Source organism: Kwoniella mangroviensis, chromosome 3 (genome assembly GCF_000507465.2).
Source record: "Kwoniella mangroviensis CBS 8507 chromosome 3, whole genome shotgun sequence".
NCBI classification, from domain to species: Eukaryota; Fungi; Basidiomycota; class Tremellomycetes; order Tremellales; family Cryptococcaceae; genus Kwoniella; species Kwoniella mangrovensis.
The window spans coordinates 823235-846349 of NC_088829.1; the positions used below are offsets into that span (position 1 = coordinate 823235).

General features: G+C 45.9%; 8 protein-coding genes across 8 annotated transcripts; 5 read left to right on the plus strand and 3 right to left on the minus strand.

The window, feature by feature from the left end:
- Positions 1-32: 32 nt before the first annotated feature.
- I203_108128 (uncharacterized protein) lies at positions 33-3459 on the plus strand (the record flags this gene model as incomplete). The annotated part of the gene is made up of 14 exons (XM_065518331.1): positions 33-219; positions 356-579; positions 648-774; positions 832-1070; positions 1161-1329; positions 1501-1686; positions 1750-2240; positions 2304-2377; positions 2436-2518; positions 2591-2787; positions 2869-2948; positions 3008-3061; positions 3133-3320; positions 3425-3459. The coding sequence occupies 14 exons, from the start codon at positions 33-35 to the stop codon at positions 3457-3459; spliced, it is 2334 nt and encodes a 777-aa protein (XP_065372696.1).
- Positions 3460-4503: 1044 nt separating this feature from the next.
- Positions 4504-6501, plus strand: I203_108129 (agmatinase; the record flags this gene model as incomplete). The annotated part of the gene is made up of 9 exons (XM_065518332.1): positions 4504-4813; positions 4932-4990; positions 5061-5250; positions 5374-5382; positions 5447-5552; positions 5654-5768; positions 5896-5954; positions 6036-6338; positions 6417-6501. 9 exons carry the CDS (start codon positions 4504-4506, stop codon positions 6499-6501), a joined length of 1236 nt encoding a protein of 411 aa, XP_065372697.1.
- A 511-nt stretch (positions 6502-7012) lies between these two features.
- Positions 7013-8866, minus strand: I203_108130 (uncharacterized protein; the record flags this gene model as incomplete). The annotated part of the gene is made up of 4 exons (XM_019148307.1): positions 7013-7079; positions 7157-7847; positions 7918-8072; positions 8145-8866. 4 exons carry the CDS (start codon positions 8864-8866, stop codon positions 7013-7015), a joined length of 1635 nt encoding a protein of 544 aa, XP_019002540.1.
- Positions 8867-9225: 359 nt separating this feature from the next.
- On the plus strand, positions 9226-11373 carry I203_108131 (uncharacterized protein; the record flags this gene model as incomplete). Its single annotated transcript, XM_019148308.1, has 7 exons — positions 9226-9320; positions 9449-9585; positions 9681-9790; positions 9863-10092; positions 10155-10831; positions 10917-11105; positions 11174-11373. 7 exons carry the CDS (start codon positions 9226-9228, stop codon positions 11371-11373), a joined length of 1638 nt encoding a protein of 545 aa, XP_019002541.1.
- A 2100-nt stretch (positions 11374-13473) lies between these two features.
- Positions 13474-18692, minus strand: I203_108132 (pentafunctional AROM polypeptide; the record flags this gene model as incomplete). Its single annotated transcript, XM_019148309.1, has 6 exons — positions 13474-15741; positions 15800-16020; positions 16092-17067; positions 17125-17913; positions 18010-18217; positions 18307-18692. The coding sequence occupies 6 exons, from the start codon at positions 18690-18692 to the stop codon at positions 13474-13476; spliced, it is 4848 nt and encodes a 1615-aa protein (XP_019002542.1).
- Positions 18693-19046: 354 nt separating this feature from the next.
- I203_108133 (uncharacterized protein) lies at positions 19047-20179 on the plus strand (the record flags this gene model as incomplete). Its single annotated transcript, XM_019148310.1, has 5 exons — positions 19047-19133; positions 19203-19367; positions 19444-19543; positions 19678-19933; positions 20050-20179. 5 exons carry the CDS (start codon positions 19047-19049, stop codon positions 20177-20179), a joined length of 738 nt encoding a protein of 245 aa, XP_019002543.1.
- Positions 20180-20622: 443 nt separating this feature from the next.
- Positions 20623-21567, minus strand: I203_108134 (uncharacterized protein; the record flags this gene model as incomplete). The annotated part of the gene is made up of 2 exons (XM_019148311.1): positions 20623-21069; positions 21136-21567. The coding sequence occupies 2 exons, from the start codon at positions 21565-21567 to the stop codon at positions 20623-20625; spliced, it is 879 nt and encodes a 292-aa protein (XP_019002544.1).
- Positions 21568-22002: 435 nt separating this feature from the next.
- On the plus strand, positions 22003-22826 carry I203_108135 (uncharacterized protein; the record flags this gene model as incomplete). Its single annotated transcript, XM_019148312.1, has 5 exons — positions 22003-22176; positions 22252-22309; positions 22373-22494; positions 22633-22690; positions 22762-22826. 5 exons carry the CDS (start codon positions 22003-22005, stop codon positions 22824-22826), a joined length of 477 nt encoding a protein of 158 aa, XP_019002545.1.
- Between the last annotated feature and the right edge of the window lie 289 nt (positions 22827-23115).

Genomic DNA, 23115 nt, shown 5'->3' on the forward strand with positions numbered 1-23115 from the left:
AAGGTACATCCCAACTCGCCACCACGTCGATCATGCCACAGGATCATCGATACCAAGCATTGTCGAAGGAGGTGGAAGCAGAGATCCATGAGGAGGAGGTAACTGCAACCAAGGCCAAGAAGAAGTACTTTGTGACGAAAACGATTATTGCTTTACTCTGTGGAGTGCTTCTAGTGCCCACTGCCACTTGGATCTTCGGCCCCACTGACCTCATCGAGGGTGAGCTCTTCCAGAGCTTTGGTAGCGAAGGTCGCCAACCGGTGTCCCTTTGCGAAGCCACCGATCTTTTGTCCATTCAGGCCCCAAGGAAGAGTGAGCATCAGCTTTGCAACATTGGTCGTTTTCGTAAGTATAGCAGCTGAGACCCTCCCAGATATCTGGAAGAACCTTTCGATCAAGGAGGCGACCGATATCCCTGAATGGCTATGGCAGCCAGAGAGAGGTCTGAACCTTACAAAATCAGCCATCGCGGCCGACAACGACAATGCAATCTTCTTGATTGAGGCGTATGTTCCGCCGAAAGCTGCTGCACTAGCTTACCTTAATGGCTCGGCCGAAGCGCCGCCCAAATATGCCCATGTACGTCGGGATCTACTTGTCCGTCAGTGGAGCTTGATCGTGGTCGCTGATTTGGAAACATTGGGCAGGCCGTAGTCCATTATGGGAATACCGAACAGATCATGGACTACTTAATCGGACCTTTGCCGTTGTCCAGCGAAACCTCAATGCGACCGTTGACTGAGATCTATCATCGACCAGAGATTCCATACAATGGTGAGTAGTACCTTTCTGCACTGAAAACGGCGCCATCATGCTAAAACACAGGTCTAGCTCATGGCTTCAACCCCAACTCGACTACGATGGGTCTGCTTTTGGGCTCCACCTTCGGGCCGATGAGCGACATCACCATGGACCTCTTTGGGGGCATCTCCAAGGGGCATGCCAACGATACATTGATTGGCTCTGCGACAGCACCAATGAGCTACGATGGCTCTTGGAGGAAAGCTTGGGTGGGGCTCAAGCTGAATGTCCCGGGACATTACCTCTTCCCTGTCGACCTTTACGCTTACGTGAGTGTTCTCAGGCAGACCATGTTGGATCAACCCGTACTACAAGTTGACTGAGCATCTGGGCTGATGATTATGATTCGTTTTCCTTAGTTTGATCTGAGCGGAACCGATCCCTCTCAATGGAAGCTCTTGAAACTGGTCTACAACGGCCAAGTGTTCGCTTCCGAAGCAGAGTTCCGCAAAGCTTGGTCTGAAGGCAAACTCAATAAATCTAAGAAGCCACTGCTGAATGATACCTCTGAATGGGCGACTCGAACGCGTAAGAAGCGGCAGGAGAGATCTCGATGATCGTGCAGGACCGAGAAGCGTCAGCTTTGATGGCCTTCGTTTCAGAGTGGATCAAGAGGAGCAGTACCTCACTTGGAGTGAGTAAATATCGATGTAAAAATAGACTCTGGATTGCTGTGAACCGAGGCTGACCTGATTTCAGTGGACTGGTCTCTCTATCTCGGATTTGAGAGGGACATGGGTCTGAATTTCTGGGACATCAACTTCAAGGGGGAAAGGATCATCTACGAGATTTCACCCCAGGAAGCCATGGCTCAGTACTCTGGCACAGATCCTCACCAGGCGACGACTGTATTCCTTGATAGGGCCTTCGGCATGGGCGCATCTGGTAAGTACAGTCACTTGATCACTCTACTTGAGTCAAACGCTGATGGGGTACCACCTACTCCAGTCAAGGAACTCATGGTCGGCTACGACTGTCCCGCCGAAGCGGTCTATCTTCCCGCAACTGTACACACGGCCACCGGTTCTTCAACCCGGCTAAACGCCATCTGCGTCTTTGAGAAAGATTCCACCAAGCCCCTCAGTCGACACACCGGCTGGCTCAAGGACGAGATGGGTGCCATCAAAGGCTACGAGCTGACAGTCAGGTCGATCAGTACTGTGGGCAATTACGACTACCTGTTCGATTTGACCCTTCAGCTGGACGGAACTCTGGAGCTGCGTGTCTCTGCATCTGGGTATCTGCAAGGAGGAGTATGGGACCCCAGCCAGGCCCCGTACGGCCATCAAATTAGGGACACCTCGATGGGATCGTTACATGATCTTGTGATCAACTACAAGGTGGACTTCGATATCGCTGGAACTCGAAACTCGCTCATGTCTGCCATGCTTGAGATGGAGGAGACCACTGCACCATGGGTCGACGAAGACTGGGGAGAGGTGAGCAGATGTCGTTCGCCGGCCACTGCTAAGAGCTCCACACTGACTGTCCTTCCTCACCAGACTTTCAAGCAGCAGCGGGTGGTACGAAAGATGATCAAGAGTGAGAACGATTGCAAACTGGAATACGCCAAGAAGTGAGTTTTACGTGCGCTCACTGGATGCCGAATTTAAGCTGACCAACCCTTTTTGCAGCATGGAGGGAATGTACATTGTCACCAATGAGGAGGAACACAACTCTTGGGGAAACGCCAGAGGTTATGCCATACACCCGGGAGGTATGTGGAATTCATGCTCAAACGAACGATTTCCCTTACGCAATACTGAGGTTGATTGCTCAATGTATACAGCCAGTACCATTCATCTTACCAACCTCGATTGCAAGCGGACAGAAAACAATGTCAACTGGGCTAAGCACTCTCTGGCAGTGACCAGACGTCACGATAACGAGCCTTATTCGTCGTCTATGTGGAACATCCACTTGCCGGGCAAGCCGACCGTTGACTTCTACAAGTTCTTCGACGGCGAGTCGCTCGAGCAGGAAGACGTATGTCACATTTTTTAGGCCTACAAGTGATTAAAATCAGCATGAGCCTCGGCTGACATTGAAGCCTTGAATGAACTATAGCTTGTGGTATGGCTTAACCTCGGCACGCATCACCTGCCTAGAGCTGAGGACTCGCCTCAGACCCTGACAAACGTGGCGACGTGAGTGTAGCTCCACCAGTATGCGGAAGCCATCGACGCTCACTGACAACCTTCATCAGGTCCTCTGTGCTGCTCACCCCGTACAACTTCCACGACTACGACGTCTCGATGGAGTGAGTTTCATTTCCTCCACTCTCTGGACATCGTCCTCTGGGACGGTTGCGGCTGACCAGACCCAACGCAGTGCCCTCAACGCCATCATACTTAACGCGCCTGAGCCTGGTAAACCTTGGAAAATCGATGAGAACGGCGCGAAGCCTTCGTACTGCATGCCTCGAAAGTTACCTGACTTCTCATACACCGGGCTTTTGCAATTTGAGGAGGACGGTTCGCCCGCCACGCCTGCCGAGATCATAGAGCAGCGAAGAATCGGTACGTGCATCGCCCATTTCCGGTTTCCCCCTTCTTCCTCTAGCTGCTACGAGCTTGTATGAAGCGAACAAAGCTGACTCAAAATGATCTGTGGTTATCCGTAGCCGAATCTTGGCACGGCCTACACGCGCAGATCTAACTTGCTGTGCTGCCTCAACCGTTGAAGCAGGCTTTCATAATACACGGGGCTCTGGGGGTCTCTGCCTTTCTAATTTAGCTTAAAATGACCATGGCGTCCTGCTCGTCATGTCAAAACCGCACTTTGTTATACATAGAATGTTGAGATTGTAGCTAGCAAAATGAATTTTAATGAATCAAAAGGATACTTGGAGGAGTTCGAACTGTATACCTACAACTGCCTTCGATACAAACACAGTGCAAGTGATACAGAGCACGCAGATGCTACTCTAATGAATGCCGTTGTGTGACCAACGACAGGACTATGTGTGCCTCTCTGCAGATTGGCACCAAAAGCCTTCTTCCTACAGGCGATCGGATGCGTCGGCCTTACAAAGCACTAATCAGCTGCGAAGCTTAGCATATTTCATACTCTTGCTGCGGTTAATGGAATGATGGACAGTTGTACAATAAGCTACCATAGTGCAGTGCGCCGCATATGCGCTTTTGGCAACATTCGTTAGTGTGGTACGTAACATGCATGAACTTCGCGAAGACCCACCTGCACGGCGACTAGATGGGACGACGAACGACGAAGGTAGGGGACTACCAAGCAGCCGCAGATCACCGAACGAAAGACAATAGATGTGCATGCGCGAAGCATTAGACTAACGCACGGATTTGATCGCAAGCGCATCCCTAGGCCTGATTGCACCATGTGCTGCTTCGCGACAGAGATAAGAGGGTCTACTCAGGGAAAATAAGCCTTATCTATCCAGAGGCTCCGTCTCGGATTAGGCCTAAATCCTTGTCAGCGGCTGCGGCTGTGAGGGTAATCGTATCGGCACAGTCCGAGTAGTAGGACATCAAAGTATGCTCTGGGTGTGCGCGTAACTCAGTGATCCGGCCAGCGGTCACCGGCATTGTAGTGCCAGCGTATATCAACACCGTGATCTCTGTTGTGTTCATCAATCAGTCAGTCGAGCGGTGCCATCGTCTTTGCTCGAGTACAGCTCAACTTGTGAAGTGAAACTTGAACAAATTCATCGCAAATCTTTCGCTCACCATGCTGCTGAACCTCACCATCCTCTTCGCGCTTCTTCCGTCCCTCATTCGAGCCGCCGCCCCAGCCCCCGCTGCTCAAGCGGTGTTCCCCGATCGAGATCGAGTCCGACACACCTACAAGGAATACCTCTCCGGCAGCTCGGAGCCTCGACACCCTTCTCCCGGATACAAGGCTAAGGCAGCACAGAAGGCCGACAAAGAGGCTTCAGCCCTACGGGCTCCAAAGTATGGGTACGAGGATGCCGAGAATGCGGCTTTCTACGCTATGAGGGCGGAGGCTGGGGCGAGGGACCCCAATGAGAAAGCGCCATGTGAGAAGCTCTGCTCAAAGTGCTGTGATTCTGGCCGGACGTAGATATGATACATGGCTCGGTTGTTGGACTAGCTGCATAGGTTGCTGACTGTGGGAGTAACGTCCGCGGCTATCAGTTCCCCCTTATAACACTTGGGAGGCCTACTGGGGTCTCAAGACATTCGGCCACACCAAGGTGAGCAAGACCTCACTTCAGATTCGCTTACGGCGGAAATTGAGAGCTGAAGACTTTTATCGCTATTCAGCCTGTCCGATGCATGACGGCGGATAACACGACCCTTTACGATATCGCCATCTTGGGCGCTCCCTTCGACACCGCGACTTCCTGGAGACCCGGCGCTCGATTCGGTCCGGGTGGTATCAGGGGCGGTGCTCAACGGCTTGGGGGCGCGAATCGTCTACTCGGAAACGATGCATTTCAAGAGCTCGAGATCGGTAGGTTACTCACGATCACCATCACGCCGTCAAATTCTTATTCCAGCACGGTTCTACTGCTATGAAATAGTGCAATTGCTGACCTAAGTGCTCACTTGACTCTGTAATTACGCGTATAAACAGTCGATTGTGGTGACTCGAGAATGACATTCTACTCCAACGATCTCGCTTTGGCCACCCTCGAAGATGACTACAGGAGCCTCATTAACCGTCCGGTCTCAACTTCTTAAGAACGGTGAAGAGAGCTTGGCCCTCGATGGTCAACACCATCCAAGAGTGATGATGCTGGGCGGTGACCATACGTGAGTGTGATTCACGAATCGAATCAGAGGATCAATCGCTTAGCAAAGGAGGATGCTAGCTAATCAAGCTGTATGATATGTGACGTCTTCGATGGATGCAGTATCGTGCTCCCTGCTCTGCGAGCCCTGAACGAAGTCTACGGACCTGTCTTGGTCATCCACTTTGACAGTCACTGTGACTCGCGACACCCCGACAAAGGCATCCTGACCCACGGCGTGAGTTGGTTCCCAGCCTTGACCTTCCCAGCCTTGACCTGCTTCCAAAAATCCATCCCAGCCTGAACCTTCGCCGTTACAAAGATCAAGGGGGAAGCTAAACCGGCGATGTGAAATGATCCAATAGGACTACTTCTACTTCGCTTGGAAGGAGGGACTGATGAGCGAGACCAACATTCATGCTGGGTGAGTCAGCCGGCTTGATATAACTCATGGTCTGAATCTTATTTTTCCTAGCTGAAAATATGCTAATCTCCCTGTCTGCAGTATCCGATCCAACTGCGACATCCCTTCTGACCTCGAGACCAACTTCGCCACCGTCCTCGCCGACGAGATCGAAGATATCGGGTGGAAGGGCGTGATCAAGCGCATAAAGGACCGAGTGGGTGACAGCCCCGTTTATCTGACCATCGACATCGATACCCTCGACCCTGCTTTCGCACCTGCCACAGGAACTCCAGAGATCGGAGGTTGGACCAGTAGGGAGATGATCGAAATCTTGCATGGGCTCAAGGATCTCAAGATTGTCGGTGCTGATGTGGTAGAAGTCGCCCCTGCCTACGATACGACGTGAGTATATAGATACAGCCAAGCAGGTCTTTGTGGGCTGGACATGATGGCTGACTGAAATGCCATTGGGCCTCGTAGAGCTGAGATCACGCAAATTGCTGCAGCCGGCCTGGTATTCGAGCTGCTCAGCATGATGGCGCTCACTCCCGTTGTCAAGACCTAGAGTCAGGCCACTAGAGCACTGAACCATAGAATACATAAGGAACGGTAATTGAGAAGTGGAGGATTCGTATTTATTTGGTTACTGCATTTGCCTACTAGAAAGAATCGTATGAAGCTTATAAGGACTATCAAAATATATGTATGTGTGACTATGTCCCACCCATTTTTCTGTATCAGAGCTTTTGCATGCATTGTATCCCAGATATTCAGTCCCTCAAAGGAGACTCGTAGCTTTTGAGAGGAGAAATGTCCATTTCCATCCGTCAAATTCGTCAACTGATAAAGTCCACTCCACTCGAGAGATCACCTTTATACTACAGAGCGGGACGCAGCGGTTGGAGCAGAAAAAGCTCTGCCTCGGATCGCAAAATCATGCTCAAAATCGCCCTTCTTGCTTGACCCGGCACATAGAGGCAGAACGACCCATCGATCTCGCGGATGGCACGTGATGATATGGTATAATGTGATGTGCATGTATGAGTACAGTGTATTTTCGAGGAGTCATTCGTATTCTACTCTACCTTTTTACCTTTGCTACTACTCCTGAGATCATGCAATCTACCTCTTTCGACCAAAAATCTGGATAGAGAATAAATCAGCATTTGCGAATCAAGCAATACTATCTTGATAGAGCGTAGGGTATGTCTGGAACTCACATAAAACCCAAGGTGACCAAACCCAAAACCCCTCCTGCACCAATCAATTCAATCCATCCTTTCCAATTCACTTTCCATCTACCAGTCTTCGCCAACTTATCCAACAAAAACCATACCGAGAAGTTCCAAATGATAATTCTGAGATCAGGTAGTACATCCTTTACTCTGAATTTGGTCGAGAATGTCGATTTGGCATGTAAGAATGAGAACACTATTCGGACTAGCATAGCTGAACATGATGCTAAGATCAAAGACTCTTCTCTTGTCGGTCGTGTGTTCCAAAAATGCGTATCAAAGTCGGTATTGGTCAATCCAAACAGAGTCAATGCGAATACAAGCGAACTCGCTATCATCCATTTAGACTGTTCTTTAATTTGTTTGGGAGTAGCAGAAGAAGTGACGAACGTCTCTGTGATTCCATTAAGACTCATCAAAGGGATGTAACTGATCAGGTAAAGATGTAATATCGATGGTGCGCTAGTGGATTGATATTGTTTAGGTAAGAGGATGACCGATAAGGACGGGTATAATGGCTGAACGAATGATAAGATTATGGTTGCGAGGTATAGCGATAGTCTGATAGTCAAAGTGTAAAGGGATATGGTATGAGGTGAAGTTGGTGAAGAGGAAGAGTAATGGAGCAAGAGGGATTCTTCGAGGGGTTGAAAGATGATTCGAGCGATTAATGAACCTGCGTTGGATAAATTTAGCATTGTGACTTTGCCATGAAAATCCGGAAAGTGCAAGATAATTTCACTCACCATAGTTCATAGCGACTGCATAACCTCCTTGACCATCTAAAGGGCATATCCTAGCTACTGCTATCCTATCGGCTTCGGTGAGCAAATGCTTGATGAAGCTTTGTCCGGTATTTGCAAGTGCCAATGAAACTGTCTGAGAGTTGAACCGAGTTTCTCTATAACATGTCACATCATATAAGCTAGTCTGCATACCCTGTTCAAGGAAAAAGAGGAAAACGACATCTTACCCTTTTACTCTATCCGCCCTGAACAAAGTGTTTACATCCCACTTGACCTCCTTCAAATAAACCACTAACAACCAGCCTGCACCGGCCATTTGACCGAGAGCGAACGACAGCAGAGCATTCTTATCTCCTAGTCCCAATAGACTAATAACAGTTATCACTGATCTGAGAATCGCCATACCTCCCTCTGCCCTCAGTCTCACACCCAATCTTGGCGTTTTTGATCTATGAATCGCTATGTATACAGGTTCTATCGAAAGTTCCATCAACGATCCAAGGATGTACATCCCCAAAGAAGGGTAGAAATTCGGTTGAGATGTTGTAGTCGAATCAGAGCTGTAGATATATATCGATCCTACTATCACTGAAATGACTAAACCTAGCTGGAAGGGTATCGTCGATAAAGCTTTGACTTGTCGTTCATCTTTTTGAACATCATCACCGGGTGGGTTTAATTTTGTCCGTAAGAGAGCATTTCGAATACCCTCTCGGGATAAGAAGAGGATGGTCGAGCAAGTCAAGTCGAGTTGGATAGCAGCTGTCCCGAATACTGCTGGAGAAGCTAACCGGAGTAATACCTGATTGAGAGTAAAGGTTAGGAGTCGGGAGAGGAGTTGAAGGAGGACGAGGGATCTGGCTGTACGCAGTGGGCTAGATGACGGAGCATTCTCGGTTGATTGTGTTTCTTCTGATTTGGTAGGGATTGGGGATGGGTGTGAAGTCATTTTCTGTTCATATCATCTTGCTTGGGTATGATGACAAAATTAATGATGAAACTGCAGACCAGCTAGGGAGAAAATGTCGATGTGGATGACGTGCAGGAAGATTGTAAGTCACCGCGTCATCAACACGCACAGACCACGGTCAACTCCGCTCAGGATGAGCAGATGAGATGGCATAATGGGATGATGGGATGATGGAATGATGGAATGGTCAACATCGTGTGGTATCAGTATCAGCATCAGCATAACACACTGCAAGCGTACATGAATACATATAGACATGAGGTAGACAACGACAACACGGCTCTTCCATCCTTTCTCTCTCGGTAGACTATAGATCATCAAATCAACCTGTAATCACCATGGCAAGACGTAGGATACCCACACGATATCATCCCAAATCAAAATCACCTCCTTCGAAATTGAAGACCAGGTTGGACCTCTTGACATATGCGTTGTGAGTTGAGCTATCAATACCAGCACCCTTCCAATAAATCATCCTTTTCCTCTTGTCATATTTTCATCCTGCTATTGACGATCGAGACGTGGTTCCAGGGCCTAATGCTGATCTGCCATCCAATGTAGTTCTCGACTACCTCCCAGACAGCTACCCTTTCTAGCCATCTATGCTTACATTATAATACACGCTGCGGATAGAGAATGGGTGAATAAAGAGAGCTTGGGAAAGGGAGGTGCTAGTATAGTAGGAGTACTGAGCATGGGTGAGTTCTACCGCAAATCGCAGAAAGTATATCTCACATCCCAATACAACACACTCTTGCTGTTCAGCTAATATAAAGGTCTTCATCCCGATCAGTCACCGGCTTACTGGTATCCTATCGGTTTTCATCAGCGATTACAAAATGGGATGAAGGTAGACAAGTATGGGCTGCTGTTAGGATAACGATCAGAGATGGAATGAGGATGGTAAGTGATTCCACTACACTTCCTACAAATTTCATTTTTCCCATACATGCTAACACCCGAAGTCATACTCAGCTATCCGTCCCTTCGTCCAATCCACCATCTACAGACGGTACTTCACTCCAATCTTCACCTGTCGATTTAGGCGGAGCCGAAGACCAGAGTGAGCCCTCGGACAACCCTAAGCCCAACGACCTATCTTCTGAACTTCAGGACAGGTCTAAAGCAGAAGCGAGGAGAGACCCAATAGCCGAACGAGTCGATGAACTAGGTGGATTACTAGTCGGATTCGCATTCGCTCTTCAGTATGTCCGTCACCAGACAAGTCACTTGAAAGCTTACAGGTAGAAATGTTCATGGTTTATAGGCATCATTTGCACCGTACGAGACCCCTACCCCAACCTCCACTGTGCGACCTCTTACCTCAGGCATATCTCTCTTCATTGAAAAGGACGGATGCCAGAGTAAGATTTGCAGAATCTCACGCTGGTCCATCATCTTTATCTTTATCTGAACTACCATCAACCAATTCCGACTCGAAGTCGAATGATGATCCTTCAAGACCAGGGTTGAGAAGGAGAGGTACAGGACCTCGTCCTACTTTGGATGGATCTTCTGAATCGGGTGAAGATGAATGGGAATTATCAAACTTAAGATATAAAGCTGAAGAAGCTGTTACGAGATTAGCGGAGGCCGTTGCTTTATCTGGATCATCGCTTGGGGACGAAGGGCTGGATTTGGAGTTGAAACAGCAATTAAATCAATTGAATATACCTAATAATGACGATACTGCTTCAATATCTTCTAATGAGAAAAAGGGACAGAAAGAACAAGAGAAACCCAAGAAGACTAGATCTAATCTACATTCGCCCAATCCACCAAACTTACCACTTTCTATTCTGAAATTGATTGAATCGTATATAATTGGATTATCTACCATTGAAGGAGAGAGAGGAGGATGGAATGATTCAAAGAGAGAAAGAGGATTGAATATCGTCAAAGCGCTCTGTGAGAATTTAGGTGAAGCGGAGAGATTGTCATCAAGTAAGTCTATCGGAATCTTCATTTTGGATCGTATCGCAAAGATCAAACCGAGTATTGACTAATTCATCTGGCTATCTCCAAATAGATCCACCTCCGTTACCTCTAACATTACATCTTTCTCATCTTCTCAACATCTACCTCGCTGCCTTGCCATGCTCCCTTCTATGTGTCGTTGGTGGATATTCCCTGATATTTATCACGTTAATCGCTGGATGGTGTCTATTGGGATTGGAAGCGTTGATAAGTGAAGTCGGAGGTGTATTTGGTAGTTCAGGTGAGTTTGTATCACCCCCCGAAACATAGCAATTGTGTTAACCAGGCTATTATGCATATTTTGTCCAGAAAACCATCTACCATTACCGCTCTTTACTCGACAAATACTTGACGAATCCCTTGATATCTCCCCTCAATTCTTGAATTACTATAGAAATAGATTGATCAGTAGAGTACAGGATAGTGATACTTTAGAATACCGGGATGAGATCGATGAGTTGGACAGGAAATGGAGGAGGTCGGAAGGTGAATGGAAACCTTCTTTTTGAAGTTGAACATTAAAAACATTGGTATTCTTCCATTTCTACTGATACCAATATGAGTTTGTATGATTATGCTTGTTTCGGTAACATTGACTGAATGGATGTGCGGATAGACGGACGGTAATGTTGTATGAACCATGTCATGATATCGATCTCATGATCAAAAGGAGCCATGGCATGAAGGGAAAGTTTCTGCTTCACTTCTTCTGTCTCTGACTCCAATCCTTACTGTAAAGTGTGCATCTGGCGATGTACTAACTTTTCCAATCATGTTTAACCTACCATGATATTGCTTTGCTTTACCCCCTAAGCACTCAATACTGTAAGTGGACAGTCAACTGTATATTACAGTGGAGAGATGAATTCAAAATGCTATAACAATGACAAATGTGTATATTATAGAGTGCGAAGGACTCGAATCTGTCTTCCCCCCGCTAGACATCAACGCCAATCGTCCAACAGACATCGCGCGACTGTAAATTGCATCTCGGACTATGACATGGACAACATGGTAAGATGCGTATGTATCCCCTCGCCTATCACCTCTTACTTATCGCCAGATCACATCAAATTTCCCCCTCCAGATTACTTGGGACCACGACTGCGATCTGACTTGGTGGGCGATACACCTATTTCTTCCCTTGCTCTTTGGCAATAGGGTGTTGTTTAGATCCCGAATCGCTTAGAATACCAGAAGTAGATCTGGTGGTGAGAGTCTCCGAGGTAGTGACAAATGGGTTAGTTTATCCGATCCCATAGTTACTAGCCGTGTGAGCCACAGAGCCATCGATAGATTTGGGCTGTCTGCATCCAGCCATCAATATGTCAAATTCTGAAGGACCAGTATTATTCGATCCAGTGGATCCAGTGGATCCGGTGGTGGATTGTTGTTGTTGAGAAGACATCTTGTGTTGTGAATATGTTTCTGATATGATTGTTGTTGGGAAAAACGAAATCATTTCGTCTTGATTCAGAGCGCTATTTATACCCTTTTTATTGGTGTACTACAGCATAGTACGGTCTGTCATGGTAGCCTTAGCTTGCCTTCTTTGAAAGGATGTTTATCCGAACAATGACTGTCTCTTCCTTTATCAGAAGATCTCAACATTATCATAACGTTGTGTAATCCTTCTGAACCGTATGCTGGTTTACTCTCTTAATACTGTACTAGCCTCGATACAAGGAGCTGAGATGTCATCGGATCTTCTATGAGGACTCGAAATGTAATTACAAGATGATATGTATTTCATTTAAAAAAGCTACATTGCGAATACGATCGAATTAGAAGGTCGAAGACAAACTCTTCAACAGATAAGAACGTCATCTCCTCTCTGAGGCAGAATGGAAGTGCACTCCTATTGCATTTTTTCACAAATTAGACCATATACATCGGCTTCTATTAGCTTAGACTTGTGCATCGGTGTGATCAAAAAGAAGCGATGGGAGTATGCATGACTTTGGATGAGAAGAAGAAGACGCTCAGGACACTTGATCGGCCACAGCTTTGCCTGTCGTGGGCTCAAGAACCATCTTCTGTTCTTGTTTTCGCCTGTTGTATAACGAGAGATCTTCAGGATTCGATTTCCCCAGGAGTTAAATAGCCATTAGGAGCTCGGAGTCAACGAAAGTTCATGGGTATACTGTAGCTGTACCTATCATCAGGTGTACCTCTTTGAATCGGCAAAAGAGAACAAAATCAGTACCCTGCATACTAAGTATCGTGTACGATAGTATACAGTAAATTCTCCTCGCGACGGTGAAAGATACTCAGGTCCTATGTTCGCATACGAAATTGGCCTTCAAACCTACAATAAGTGGGGCAAGAATATTTCCTCGTTCGAGCGATACCGATTAGCCTGCTGTGTCATCTGACTATGTTGGTACGTCAGTATGCCAGTACTGCTCTTATAGATGATAATGTATGAGCATCATTAAATCTGCATGATGGACGCATCTGTAACCTTTGTTCAAACTCGACTGTTCCGAATCCTATGCTATTCATACTGCTACTACACCGCATGTATCCATATACCGAAAGTCCAATACCCATGCATCCTTCCAATTTCTTATATACTCAGTATATCAATCTCTATATCCATCCATCTACTAATTACCAATATACTTGGTCATGACACTCTCTCTAATTTTCTTTTCCGGTGCTCTCTTGCCAGTCCACAGCTGGAACTGAACCAAACCCTGTAACACCAAAATTTCCACTCCAGGTACAGTCTTCCATCTACCTTTACCTGCAATCTCAGCTAATTCCAGTAAAGCAGTTTTGTAAGGTTTATACGCCAAATCAATGACAGCTCCTCCATTGACATTACCTAACAAACTCTCGGGTAACTTGATTCCTTCATCTTTCGAAGAGGGAAGTACCAAAGAAGTACCAGGGACAGTCGAAATTACTACTGAAGGATTGTTGACCTTATCGAACGAATCTACCACTACGATGTTGTAGTCGGATGGGAAAGAATCTTTAACTTTGAGGGCATTTTCCAAAGTTCGGTTAAACAAGTATATAGTCTTGATTCCGACTTTGTACAAAGCATAAATTGCTGCTCTGCACGTACCCCCCGCACCAATTACCAAACCCTCACTTTGACCAACTTTCGTATTGGCAGGAAGGTTTGAGAGGGTAGCTTGATAGATTGCTTTCCAATCTGTATTTTCACCATGTAGTTTTCCACCGGCTTGGGGGACAATGGTATTTACCGCACCGATGATCTTCACATCTTCAGAGACAGAATCGAGATGAGGGATAATATCAATTTTCAAAGGTATAGTCACACTTGCTCCACCAAATTCTGGAGATGTAATTCTATCCAATACTACTTGATCTACTTTGTCTGATTCGTGTAATCCATATTGATGAGGGTATCCTACAGATTGGAAACCGGTATTATGGAGTGTTGGTGAGACTGAATGAGCGATGGGACTTCCGAACAAGTAGAACTTTTTGGCGGGTAACAGACCGATCGAATTTCTAATTTGCAATACCTGTTTTACGGTGAGTTGTCCAGGAGCAGCTCGGGAGGGAAGTAATTCATGCGTGACAGGAGTGAGTATCGGGTTCAGAGCTCGCGAAAGTTGTCCGGCTGATCCCATGTTGATAGCTAAGAGTGGCTTGGATCCAGGTTGAGAGTTGATTTCTTCAGCAAACAAGGACAATTTCGAATTGTCCGTTAGAGTCTTGGCCGTACCAACTATCTTGACTATATCACCGTATTTAGAACATAAGGAATATTTAGATCGAACCGCTTGTTTGTCCCATGCCATTGATCCAGTCCAGTCATGCCATGATGCGATGATATAAGATCTACCTTTACCTCTTGATACTTGCTGGAGTACATCGGTAGGCCAAGCTACTTCGAGATCCACGTATTCAGATGCTGATCGAATACCTAATTCTACCATCGATTGATACAGGGCAGATTGGTCCGATGGTCCCATACCACCTTGATCTTTCGACCGCACTGAGAACACGATAGGCAAGGAAGTCGCGAGTCGCAAGGAAGCAAGTTGCTTGGCGACAAAGGAAGGAGGCGGTAGACCGGGAGTGGTAGGTGCTGTTCCAGTGGGATTGAGCAGGTCCACTCGAAGTTCCACAGCATCCGCACCTTCCGTCAACTCGTCGATCTGCGCAAGGGCAGGTGTGATATCAGGGAAAGTCAATGATAAGAAAGCAGTTGGAGTAGCGGCTGACAATCTAGGTCGGTTCGAATGGATCCCTTTGATGAAGTTGAAAAATCTTCCACACTCCCTTCTCATAGCCTGTTCATGCTGTTCAGGAGACTGACCACCAACAGGCTCGAGGACATTGTAGAATTCATGACTCGAACATGACGCGTACCACGGCTCTCTCCTCTTGAAGACATCGGCGAAAGATTCACCCCAATTAGGTCGAGTGGCGGTATTACCAATGGAAGAAAGGAAATTATCGATATCTTCCAAAGCTCTGGTAACATGAATAACTAAACCACCTTTGGAGACGTGTGACTGAAGGAGCTGTCGTGCAACTTCCGTTTCAACCACACCGCCACCTAAAGCGATCACATGATTACCCTTCCTCTCCTGGATATATCTACCTAATATTTCAGTTTCCACACGTCGAAATTCTTCCCAGCTGTTGGCAGCCACGAAGTCGGCGACGGACTGTTTAGTCTCCCCGAAAAAGGTATCATCGGCATCGGTGAATTCGCCGCCGAGTACGTCAGCAGCTAATCGACCGATATAAGTCTTGCCAGCACCTCTCATACCAATGATGAAGATGGGGTGATCGGATTGAAATTGATCCACGGGAGTGACAGCTTTGGCTGAGGTGGAAGCTTGCTTATGAGTTTCAAGTTCGACTCCTTCAACGGGTATACCGATCTATTATTCGTCGTCAGCTTGTGGGAGGAGGCGGCAATCATATTCCTTGTATACGTACCTTGTTTTGAAGATCATCCCAGAAATTAGGCCACGTCTTCTCAACGCATCGCTTCTCTTCGATAATGGTTTTTTCGATGATACAAGCCAAGACACTGAAAGCCATTGCCACTCGGTGATCGTCATAACAGTGTACCGATGCACCTCGAGCAAGAGATGTAGCAGCTTTACCAATTACGATGATTCCGTCATCGAATTCATCAGTTTCCACAGCGAATTTGGCTGGGAATTGATAGGTGTTTGCAAAGTCAGCCTTATAAACAGAAGTGATTTCACACGACTATCTGACTCACCCAACTGATCCCTCATAGCTTTGATTCTATTACATTCCTTCACTCTCTGATTGGCGATACCGTATATCCTCGAGGCTGTAGGTGGTAGACCTTCAACTTGCCTTTCGGGCAAAGCGGGCAAGTTGGCGACAGCAGCAAGGACTGAAGCAGTCAAGAAAGCGTCCGTCATAGGTTCCATATCCACGTTACCCAATGCTCTAAGCTGACCGACAGGAGGCCCAGTGACTTTGGTGGAAGTGAGAGTCTGTTCGACGACACATCCCATAGGTTCTAAGACTTCTTTAGCGAATCGTGCATCTCCTTGTAAAGATGATGAACCGATATTTGAGATGGTACAGGTGGTTCCGGTGATAGCTGCGATGGCTAGAGGGTAGGTGGCACTTGATGCGTCTGATTCGACTGAATAATCCGCAGGGTTTTTGTAAGTTCCCTTGGGAATTACGTAGATGTCCAATAGATTGCCTGAAGCATCTTTTTTTCTTTGGACGGCAATTCCGAATTGTGCCATCATGGCTGTTGTCATATCGATGTACGGTTGAGATATGACTTGACCACCTGTCAATTCGAGGACGACTTCCTCAGCGGCATAGGGTGCACAAAGAAGAATAGACGAGACGTATTGACTTGATACTGAGGCGGCAAGCTTGATGTGTCCACCTCTAAATCCGTCAGTCTCAATGTCTAGCGGAAGACATCCTTCACTTTCGACGTATTTGATCTTGGCTCCATTAGCGGAAAGCGCGTCCACTAATGGACCGATAGGTCGTTGTTTCATTCTTGCGTTCCCGGTGATAATGGTGGATTTCTCGGTCGATGCGGCACCAGAGACCATAGCACAGACGGTGGTCAGGAATCGAGAAGCTGTACCAGCGTTAGCGAGGTAAAGCTCTTTGCCCTTGGCGGGCGCAGATAGAGTACCTCCACCACCTTCGACGACGATGGTGTCACCTCCATCTTCCCAAGAGAAGACTGCGCCCTAAGGAAACATAAGGGTCAGCTGCGTAATGCAATCTTCTAGCTTGGACTAGCTTACCTTGAGCTCAACAAGAGCGTTCATCATGACAGCAGTGTCATCGGAGTGCAGCAAGTTCCTAATTCTACAAGTTCCAGTAGCTAAAGCGGCTAGTACAAGGGCTCTGTTGGATATGGACTTTGATCCTGGTGTAGCCATGGTGATAGGTGACTTGGTGGGAATGCCAGAGATGACTGTAGCAGCCTCGCACAAGACTCGCCTGATCACTTCATCGGCAACTACCGAAGCTTTTTCTTCGTATGTTTTACCAATTCTTGACAAAAGTACGATTTTCTTAGCTGGACCGGAATTCTTCTTGTCAATTCTCATGATATCCAACAATCTGTCTACGGACAGTTGGCTTGAAGCTGGTAATGAGGTGATCCTTCGGTCAGATAATGAAATGGGCAATCCATAAGCTTGAAGACACCTTGTTAATCTTCCTACAGCAACTTGACTGAGGATACCGAGTTGTCTAGCTACCTCAGCTTCGAGAATGATACCAACAGATACACATTCACCATGAAGCATTGCAGGGGTGAGAACAGCTTCAATAGCATGCCCAATGGTATGACCGAAATTGACCAAGTTTCGTAGGCCGGTTTCGCGTTCGTCGATGGTAACGATGTGAGCTTTGACGTAGATTGATCCTGAGACGACCTGGAGGAGCAATGATTGAGCGTGTGATCGATCAGACGCGAATCGGCCCGCTGTGGATGAAGTGGTGGGCTTGGTAGATGCAGCGAGGGAGATTTCGGCAGATCGAGATTCGAGAAGAGCGAAGTCGTCATCTTTCCAGATTGCGGCGGTCTAACAGGTGGATCGGTCAGTGCAATTTCTTGAATTACGAAAACCGGTGCACAGAAGAAGTGATATGTTACTGAAATTATCAGAGTCATAACTCACCTTTACGACCTCAGCCATACCATTGCTGACCTCCCTCGGCGGCAAGGTAGTCAAAAAGGCCAAATCCACAAAGATGTAAGAGGGTTGCCAGAAAGCACCAATCAAGTTTTTACCATGAGGTGTATCTATGGCTGTCTTACCTCCTACTGCGGAATCTACCATGGCTAAGAGTGTAGTGGGTATTTGTACGAATTTAACTCCTCTCATGCTACATACACAAAGTGCAATTAGCGAATTAATACGTGCGATGTCATTGTAACTTCGCGATAACTCGAAGACAGAGGTGAATACACTTACAAAGTAGCAGCTACGAAACCCGTCAAATCACCGATAACTCCACCTCCAAAAGCCAACACGACAGTATCTCTAGTAAGTTTCTGATCTAACATCCAATCTTCAATTTCTTCTTTTACCTTTCTTGATTTTGCTGTTTCTCCCGGAGCTACCTCGTAAACCAAGAATCTAGCCTTTGAGCCGGTTTCGTTAAAGGCGTGTTTGAGATCATCGAGATAGATAGAAGAAAGGTTGGTATCGGTAATTAAGACGTATGCCGATGAAGGTAGATTGCTGGTGATTGTTGAGAAGATGTAAGGGAGTAAATGGAATCCACAATGAATCGATTCGTTCCCCACTATAGAGATTCTGAGGACGTCCGCCAAGGGAGAGGTGGAAGGAACGGTCATGTTGGTCAAATTATACCTCTTTTTTTGACAAGATGAGAGATAGAGTGAGAGGATGGTCTTTGTAGATGAATTTAGACCTTTTTGCAGTCTGGATTGACACCAGTACGGATGACCTCGGATTGACAACTTGACTTTTCAAACGTATTCAACTCGACACTTTGACTTTCACCCTGAACATCTACAAAGGGTCACGTGATATCGCACAGACAAGATAGACACGTGGCGACGACACTAAGCACAAGATATCGTTCGAACGTCCGTAACGTGAAAGTACCAAGTGGTAATGTTGAGCTTGATACTGATCTGTATAGCTAGACATAGACATCCACACCATAGCTGAAGCACGAAGCCAAGATGACACTCATAAGCATATTCGTCACTTCGCCAGACACCCACTCAGAGAGGAGAGTTGATATTTCCCTCACCATAGGTCAACTCAAAGTGAGCTTGCGTTTCTGTCATGTCTTGTATATATGAACCAAGCTCATCAACGATAATATCTCGATATAGGATAAACTCGTACCCATCACAGGTATCTCGCCTCAATACCAAGTCCTATCGCTTTATCCGAATTCAGACTTTGTACTATCCGGATCATCAAAAGCCATAGCTCAGCTGAGTGAGGAGGATAGGACTTTGGATGAATATGGTGTCAAAGAATGGCAATGTATCAAGGTGAGTCAAGTACAACATGCACATGGAAGGATGAAGTCCAATATACGGGGATGATAACTGATACTAATGGCTTTAGGTGGATAACACAGATCCAAATTATAGACCAGGGGAATTCACGGATGAAAGTAATTTAGAGAGGTTCGAATTGACGAATGAAGAGTATGAATCTAGGAATGGTGAGTGTTTCGCTCAATGCAATATATCAGGAGAATATCACATCATTTCGATTCGACATTTTCCAGACATCATTTTATGTTCATGAATTGTGTTCAGTCACATCAATGATGTATGCTGATAATACATTAATCAGATACCGTCCTATCCCACTTAAAAGCCAATAAACTCGGACGATTCGCGCCCACACCCACTAATCTTACTTATCCACCACCACCTCCAACGTCGTACGATCCAAGTATAATACCCGGAGCGAGGTGCGAGGTGTGTCATGGAAGTGCAGGATCAGGTAGGAGAGGTACAGTGAGGTATGTTGGAGAAGCGTCAATAGGGAAGGGAGGAGTATGGGTTGGTGTGGAGTTGGATGAACCTCAGGCGAAGGGTGATGGAGAGTGAGTCATAGATTTCTGTTTAATCATGCTAATATGCTAAAATAACTTTCGGATTCCGCTGTGATCTCCTCCTTCTCCACATACGCTAACATTGCTGATTGATCAACATGTAATAGGGTCGAAGGTAAACGATATTTCAAATGTTCACCGCTTCACGCAACTTTCGTACGTCCCGATAAAGTGACTGTCGGCGATTTCCCAGAAGAAGATCTTATGGCTTCTGATGACGACGAAGATGAGATATGACATGACGAAATGCATGAAATGTAAATATATGAACAAACTTGAAAGAAATCATACACTCAACGAACATATATGCTGTGGATATTGGGGGATGAGAAATGGGCATAGTGGGAAGAGGATAGCGCCGGAGTACAAATGTGAAGAGTTGCACCTGAGAAATGGAAAACATACTGAATTAGATGAAAATGTCGTTGGAGCAGAAAAGTGGAAATGGTGAAGTCAGTGATTGAGTGAAATGATACCGGTGTGAGAGACTGATGTAAGGGCACGTCGAAGCTTGATCCGTGTTAGATGATTGTTGATAATCCAGATGACAATGACTGTGTGGGATGGTCGAGCGAGTTACGTATGAAGATCAGGCAGTCGTGAGCTCATTGTTTCCCCAATCATTTCATCGACTCTGTAGAAATAGCTTACCATTTTTTCTCAATCTCATCGTCCCTCTTCTAATCAGACTCAGAGAAATACTCATCACCCGACTTTTTTCCCCCAATTTGAACGACCACTTCTTTTCTTCCTTTTCTTGCGGTCGCGGTCATGGTTTTCGGTTTGGCTTCTCCTTTCTCTTCATCCTTTTTCCCTCTTTTAACATTCCTCTTCTGTGAAGAAGGTGGAAGAACCGGAATGGGAGCTTTCCGTTTTATTGGAACTTGAGATTCTTCTTCGTTATCCAATTCGAAATTGTCCTCTTCTTCTACTGCATCGGCAGGAATAGAGGGTACAGGTGAAGAGAGAAGGGAAGCTTGTTCTTCCTCTCCTTCTTCCGCTGGGGTAGTCGACATGGACTGATCAACGTCCATGGGAGATGTTTCTTCCTTGTTGGTGTGATTCTTGGTGGGTTCGATATCTGGGATAGAGGAGATATCACCTTTCTTGAAGAGAGGAAGGATAGTCTATTATCTCAACAGATCAGCGGGTCTCAATACCGATCGTATTTAATACGGAAAGGAAGCACTGACATTTTGGTAATATTCTCTCAGCTCAGTTCCACCCATCTTCTCACCTCCGGCAGTACCACCAAGCTTCTTACCTCTTCCTTTTCCTTTCCCGATGTTAGAAGAGGATGTCATCGGAGTAAGATCAACTTTCTTGGCAATATCAAACCAATCTACATTCTTCATATTTTCCATCAAAACCAGAATGATCTTTTGGATTTTGACTTTTTCATCGTCGTTTATGTCTTCTTCTTCTTTTTGGATATCGGCTGGAGTCTGTTCTTTGGTAGGGGAGATATCTTTCTTGCTTGCTTTAGCCTTTGTCGTAACCTTCGCTTCAGCTTTAGGCTTGGGAGCAGCTTTAGGCTTAGGTTTAGGGGTAGAGGAAGAAGGCGATCTGGCTTTGGCACTGGGTGATCTTTTACCGTAGGTTTTGAGTGATTTAGTGATTGCCATATTGGACAGTAAGATGATTGATTTTGCTGTTGATAAGAGGTATGTGTGGGATGGATTGAAAAAGAGGAATATGAAAAAGAAGAAAGAAGAGATACAGGTGGAAATAGGTGTATATACATATATATACATTTGAACGGGCAAGGAAGGAAGATGAGTATATGAGAGGAGTGGGTCTGTGCGTATCACTCGTTGTACTCGTACGTCACGATCAAAGGGAGGGAGGGTCCTTTGGTAATGTTACATCGAGCAAGGTGAGTCAACTCTTCAGCATATGCTTATGTGTTTACCATTTCCTCACTTATAGTTTTCTTGCTTCTTCCTTCTTCCTTCTTTCTTCTGTTCTCTCACTGAAAGTCCTACTTTACTTGATCAATCTTCTAAGACAGTCACTCCACATCTTCTCATCCTCATCAGTATCATAATCGGCCACACGCAATGCCAAAGATCAACAAATCGAATTCACAAGCATCCAAACCATATGATAAACCCAACACTTCACCCAAACAGACCAAACTGGATTATCCATCTGTCCAATCTCCATCTCTTGTTCACTCGAAAGGAAAGAAGAGCGAATACGATAAAACTCTATTGGTAACTTTATTCCTCAAAGTAAGTACACAGTCTCCAACTAGACGTGAGATCAAGGACTGTGAGCTGACGAGATATCTCACACACAACAAGCAGAGTTCGAAAGATGCCGATTGGACCGAATTGGGGAAAGATATAGGCAAGACACCGATTCGTATTTAAATACCACTAATATGGCTACGTGTGCTCAACGACTGATATCTTCTTATCTTAACAGAATGTAAAGATGTTTGGCGAAAAGTAATCAAAACTTCTCTCCTCACTAATAAGCCTTGGTCGGGAGATGGAAAAGACTGGACAAGAGAAATGAAGATCGCCACGTTGATGATCGTATTGGATGTAAGTTTGTCCACTAATCACCTCATCAACGATCATACGAAATGATGATGTATACCACAACTTACCTCAAATTCTACAAGCTGACGTGATTTTGGTTCATTTTGAATTTCGTGGCACCACTCTAAATATGTTCCCTAGTCATGTAATCCAGATTGGGAATGTATCGCAGCATCATTTCCAGGTAGAACCAAATCCCGTAAGTCCCCAGTTTCCGCTCGTCCAATAATGACAAATTGTGATTGAGCTGACCTCGAGTGATGAACCAAGAACTATACGACGTATGGAGGAAAGTCATCTTACCAAGACTCAAGAGGGGCGATACCATCGAATAACTCACAATATGATCATATATCTCCGCATACAACTATTTACAACCTAGGAAGTTGAAGTATACTAAATGAGTTTATCCTGGTAATTGATACGAGGGATCACAGTATTGTATATAGATACAGTGGTGGCGGCCTACTGCACCCAAGAGCGGTATGGTATGTACAGAAGGATGAAGACGATGCATCAACCCTTGAACTGGAATTTGTATTACTCAGTCATACTTTTGGGAAGTTCAGAGGGATAGCGAAGGATGCACTACATACACTAGAAGCATGCTTCGCTGTTGCATCT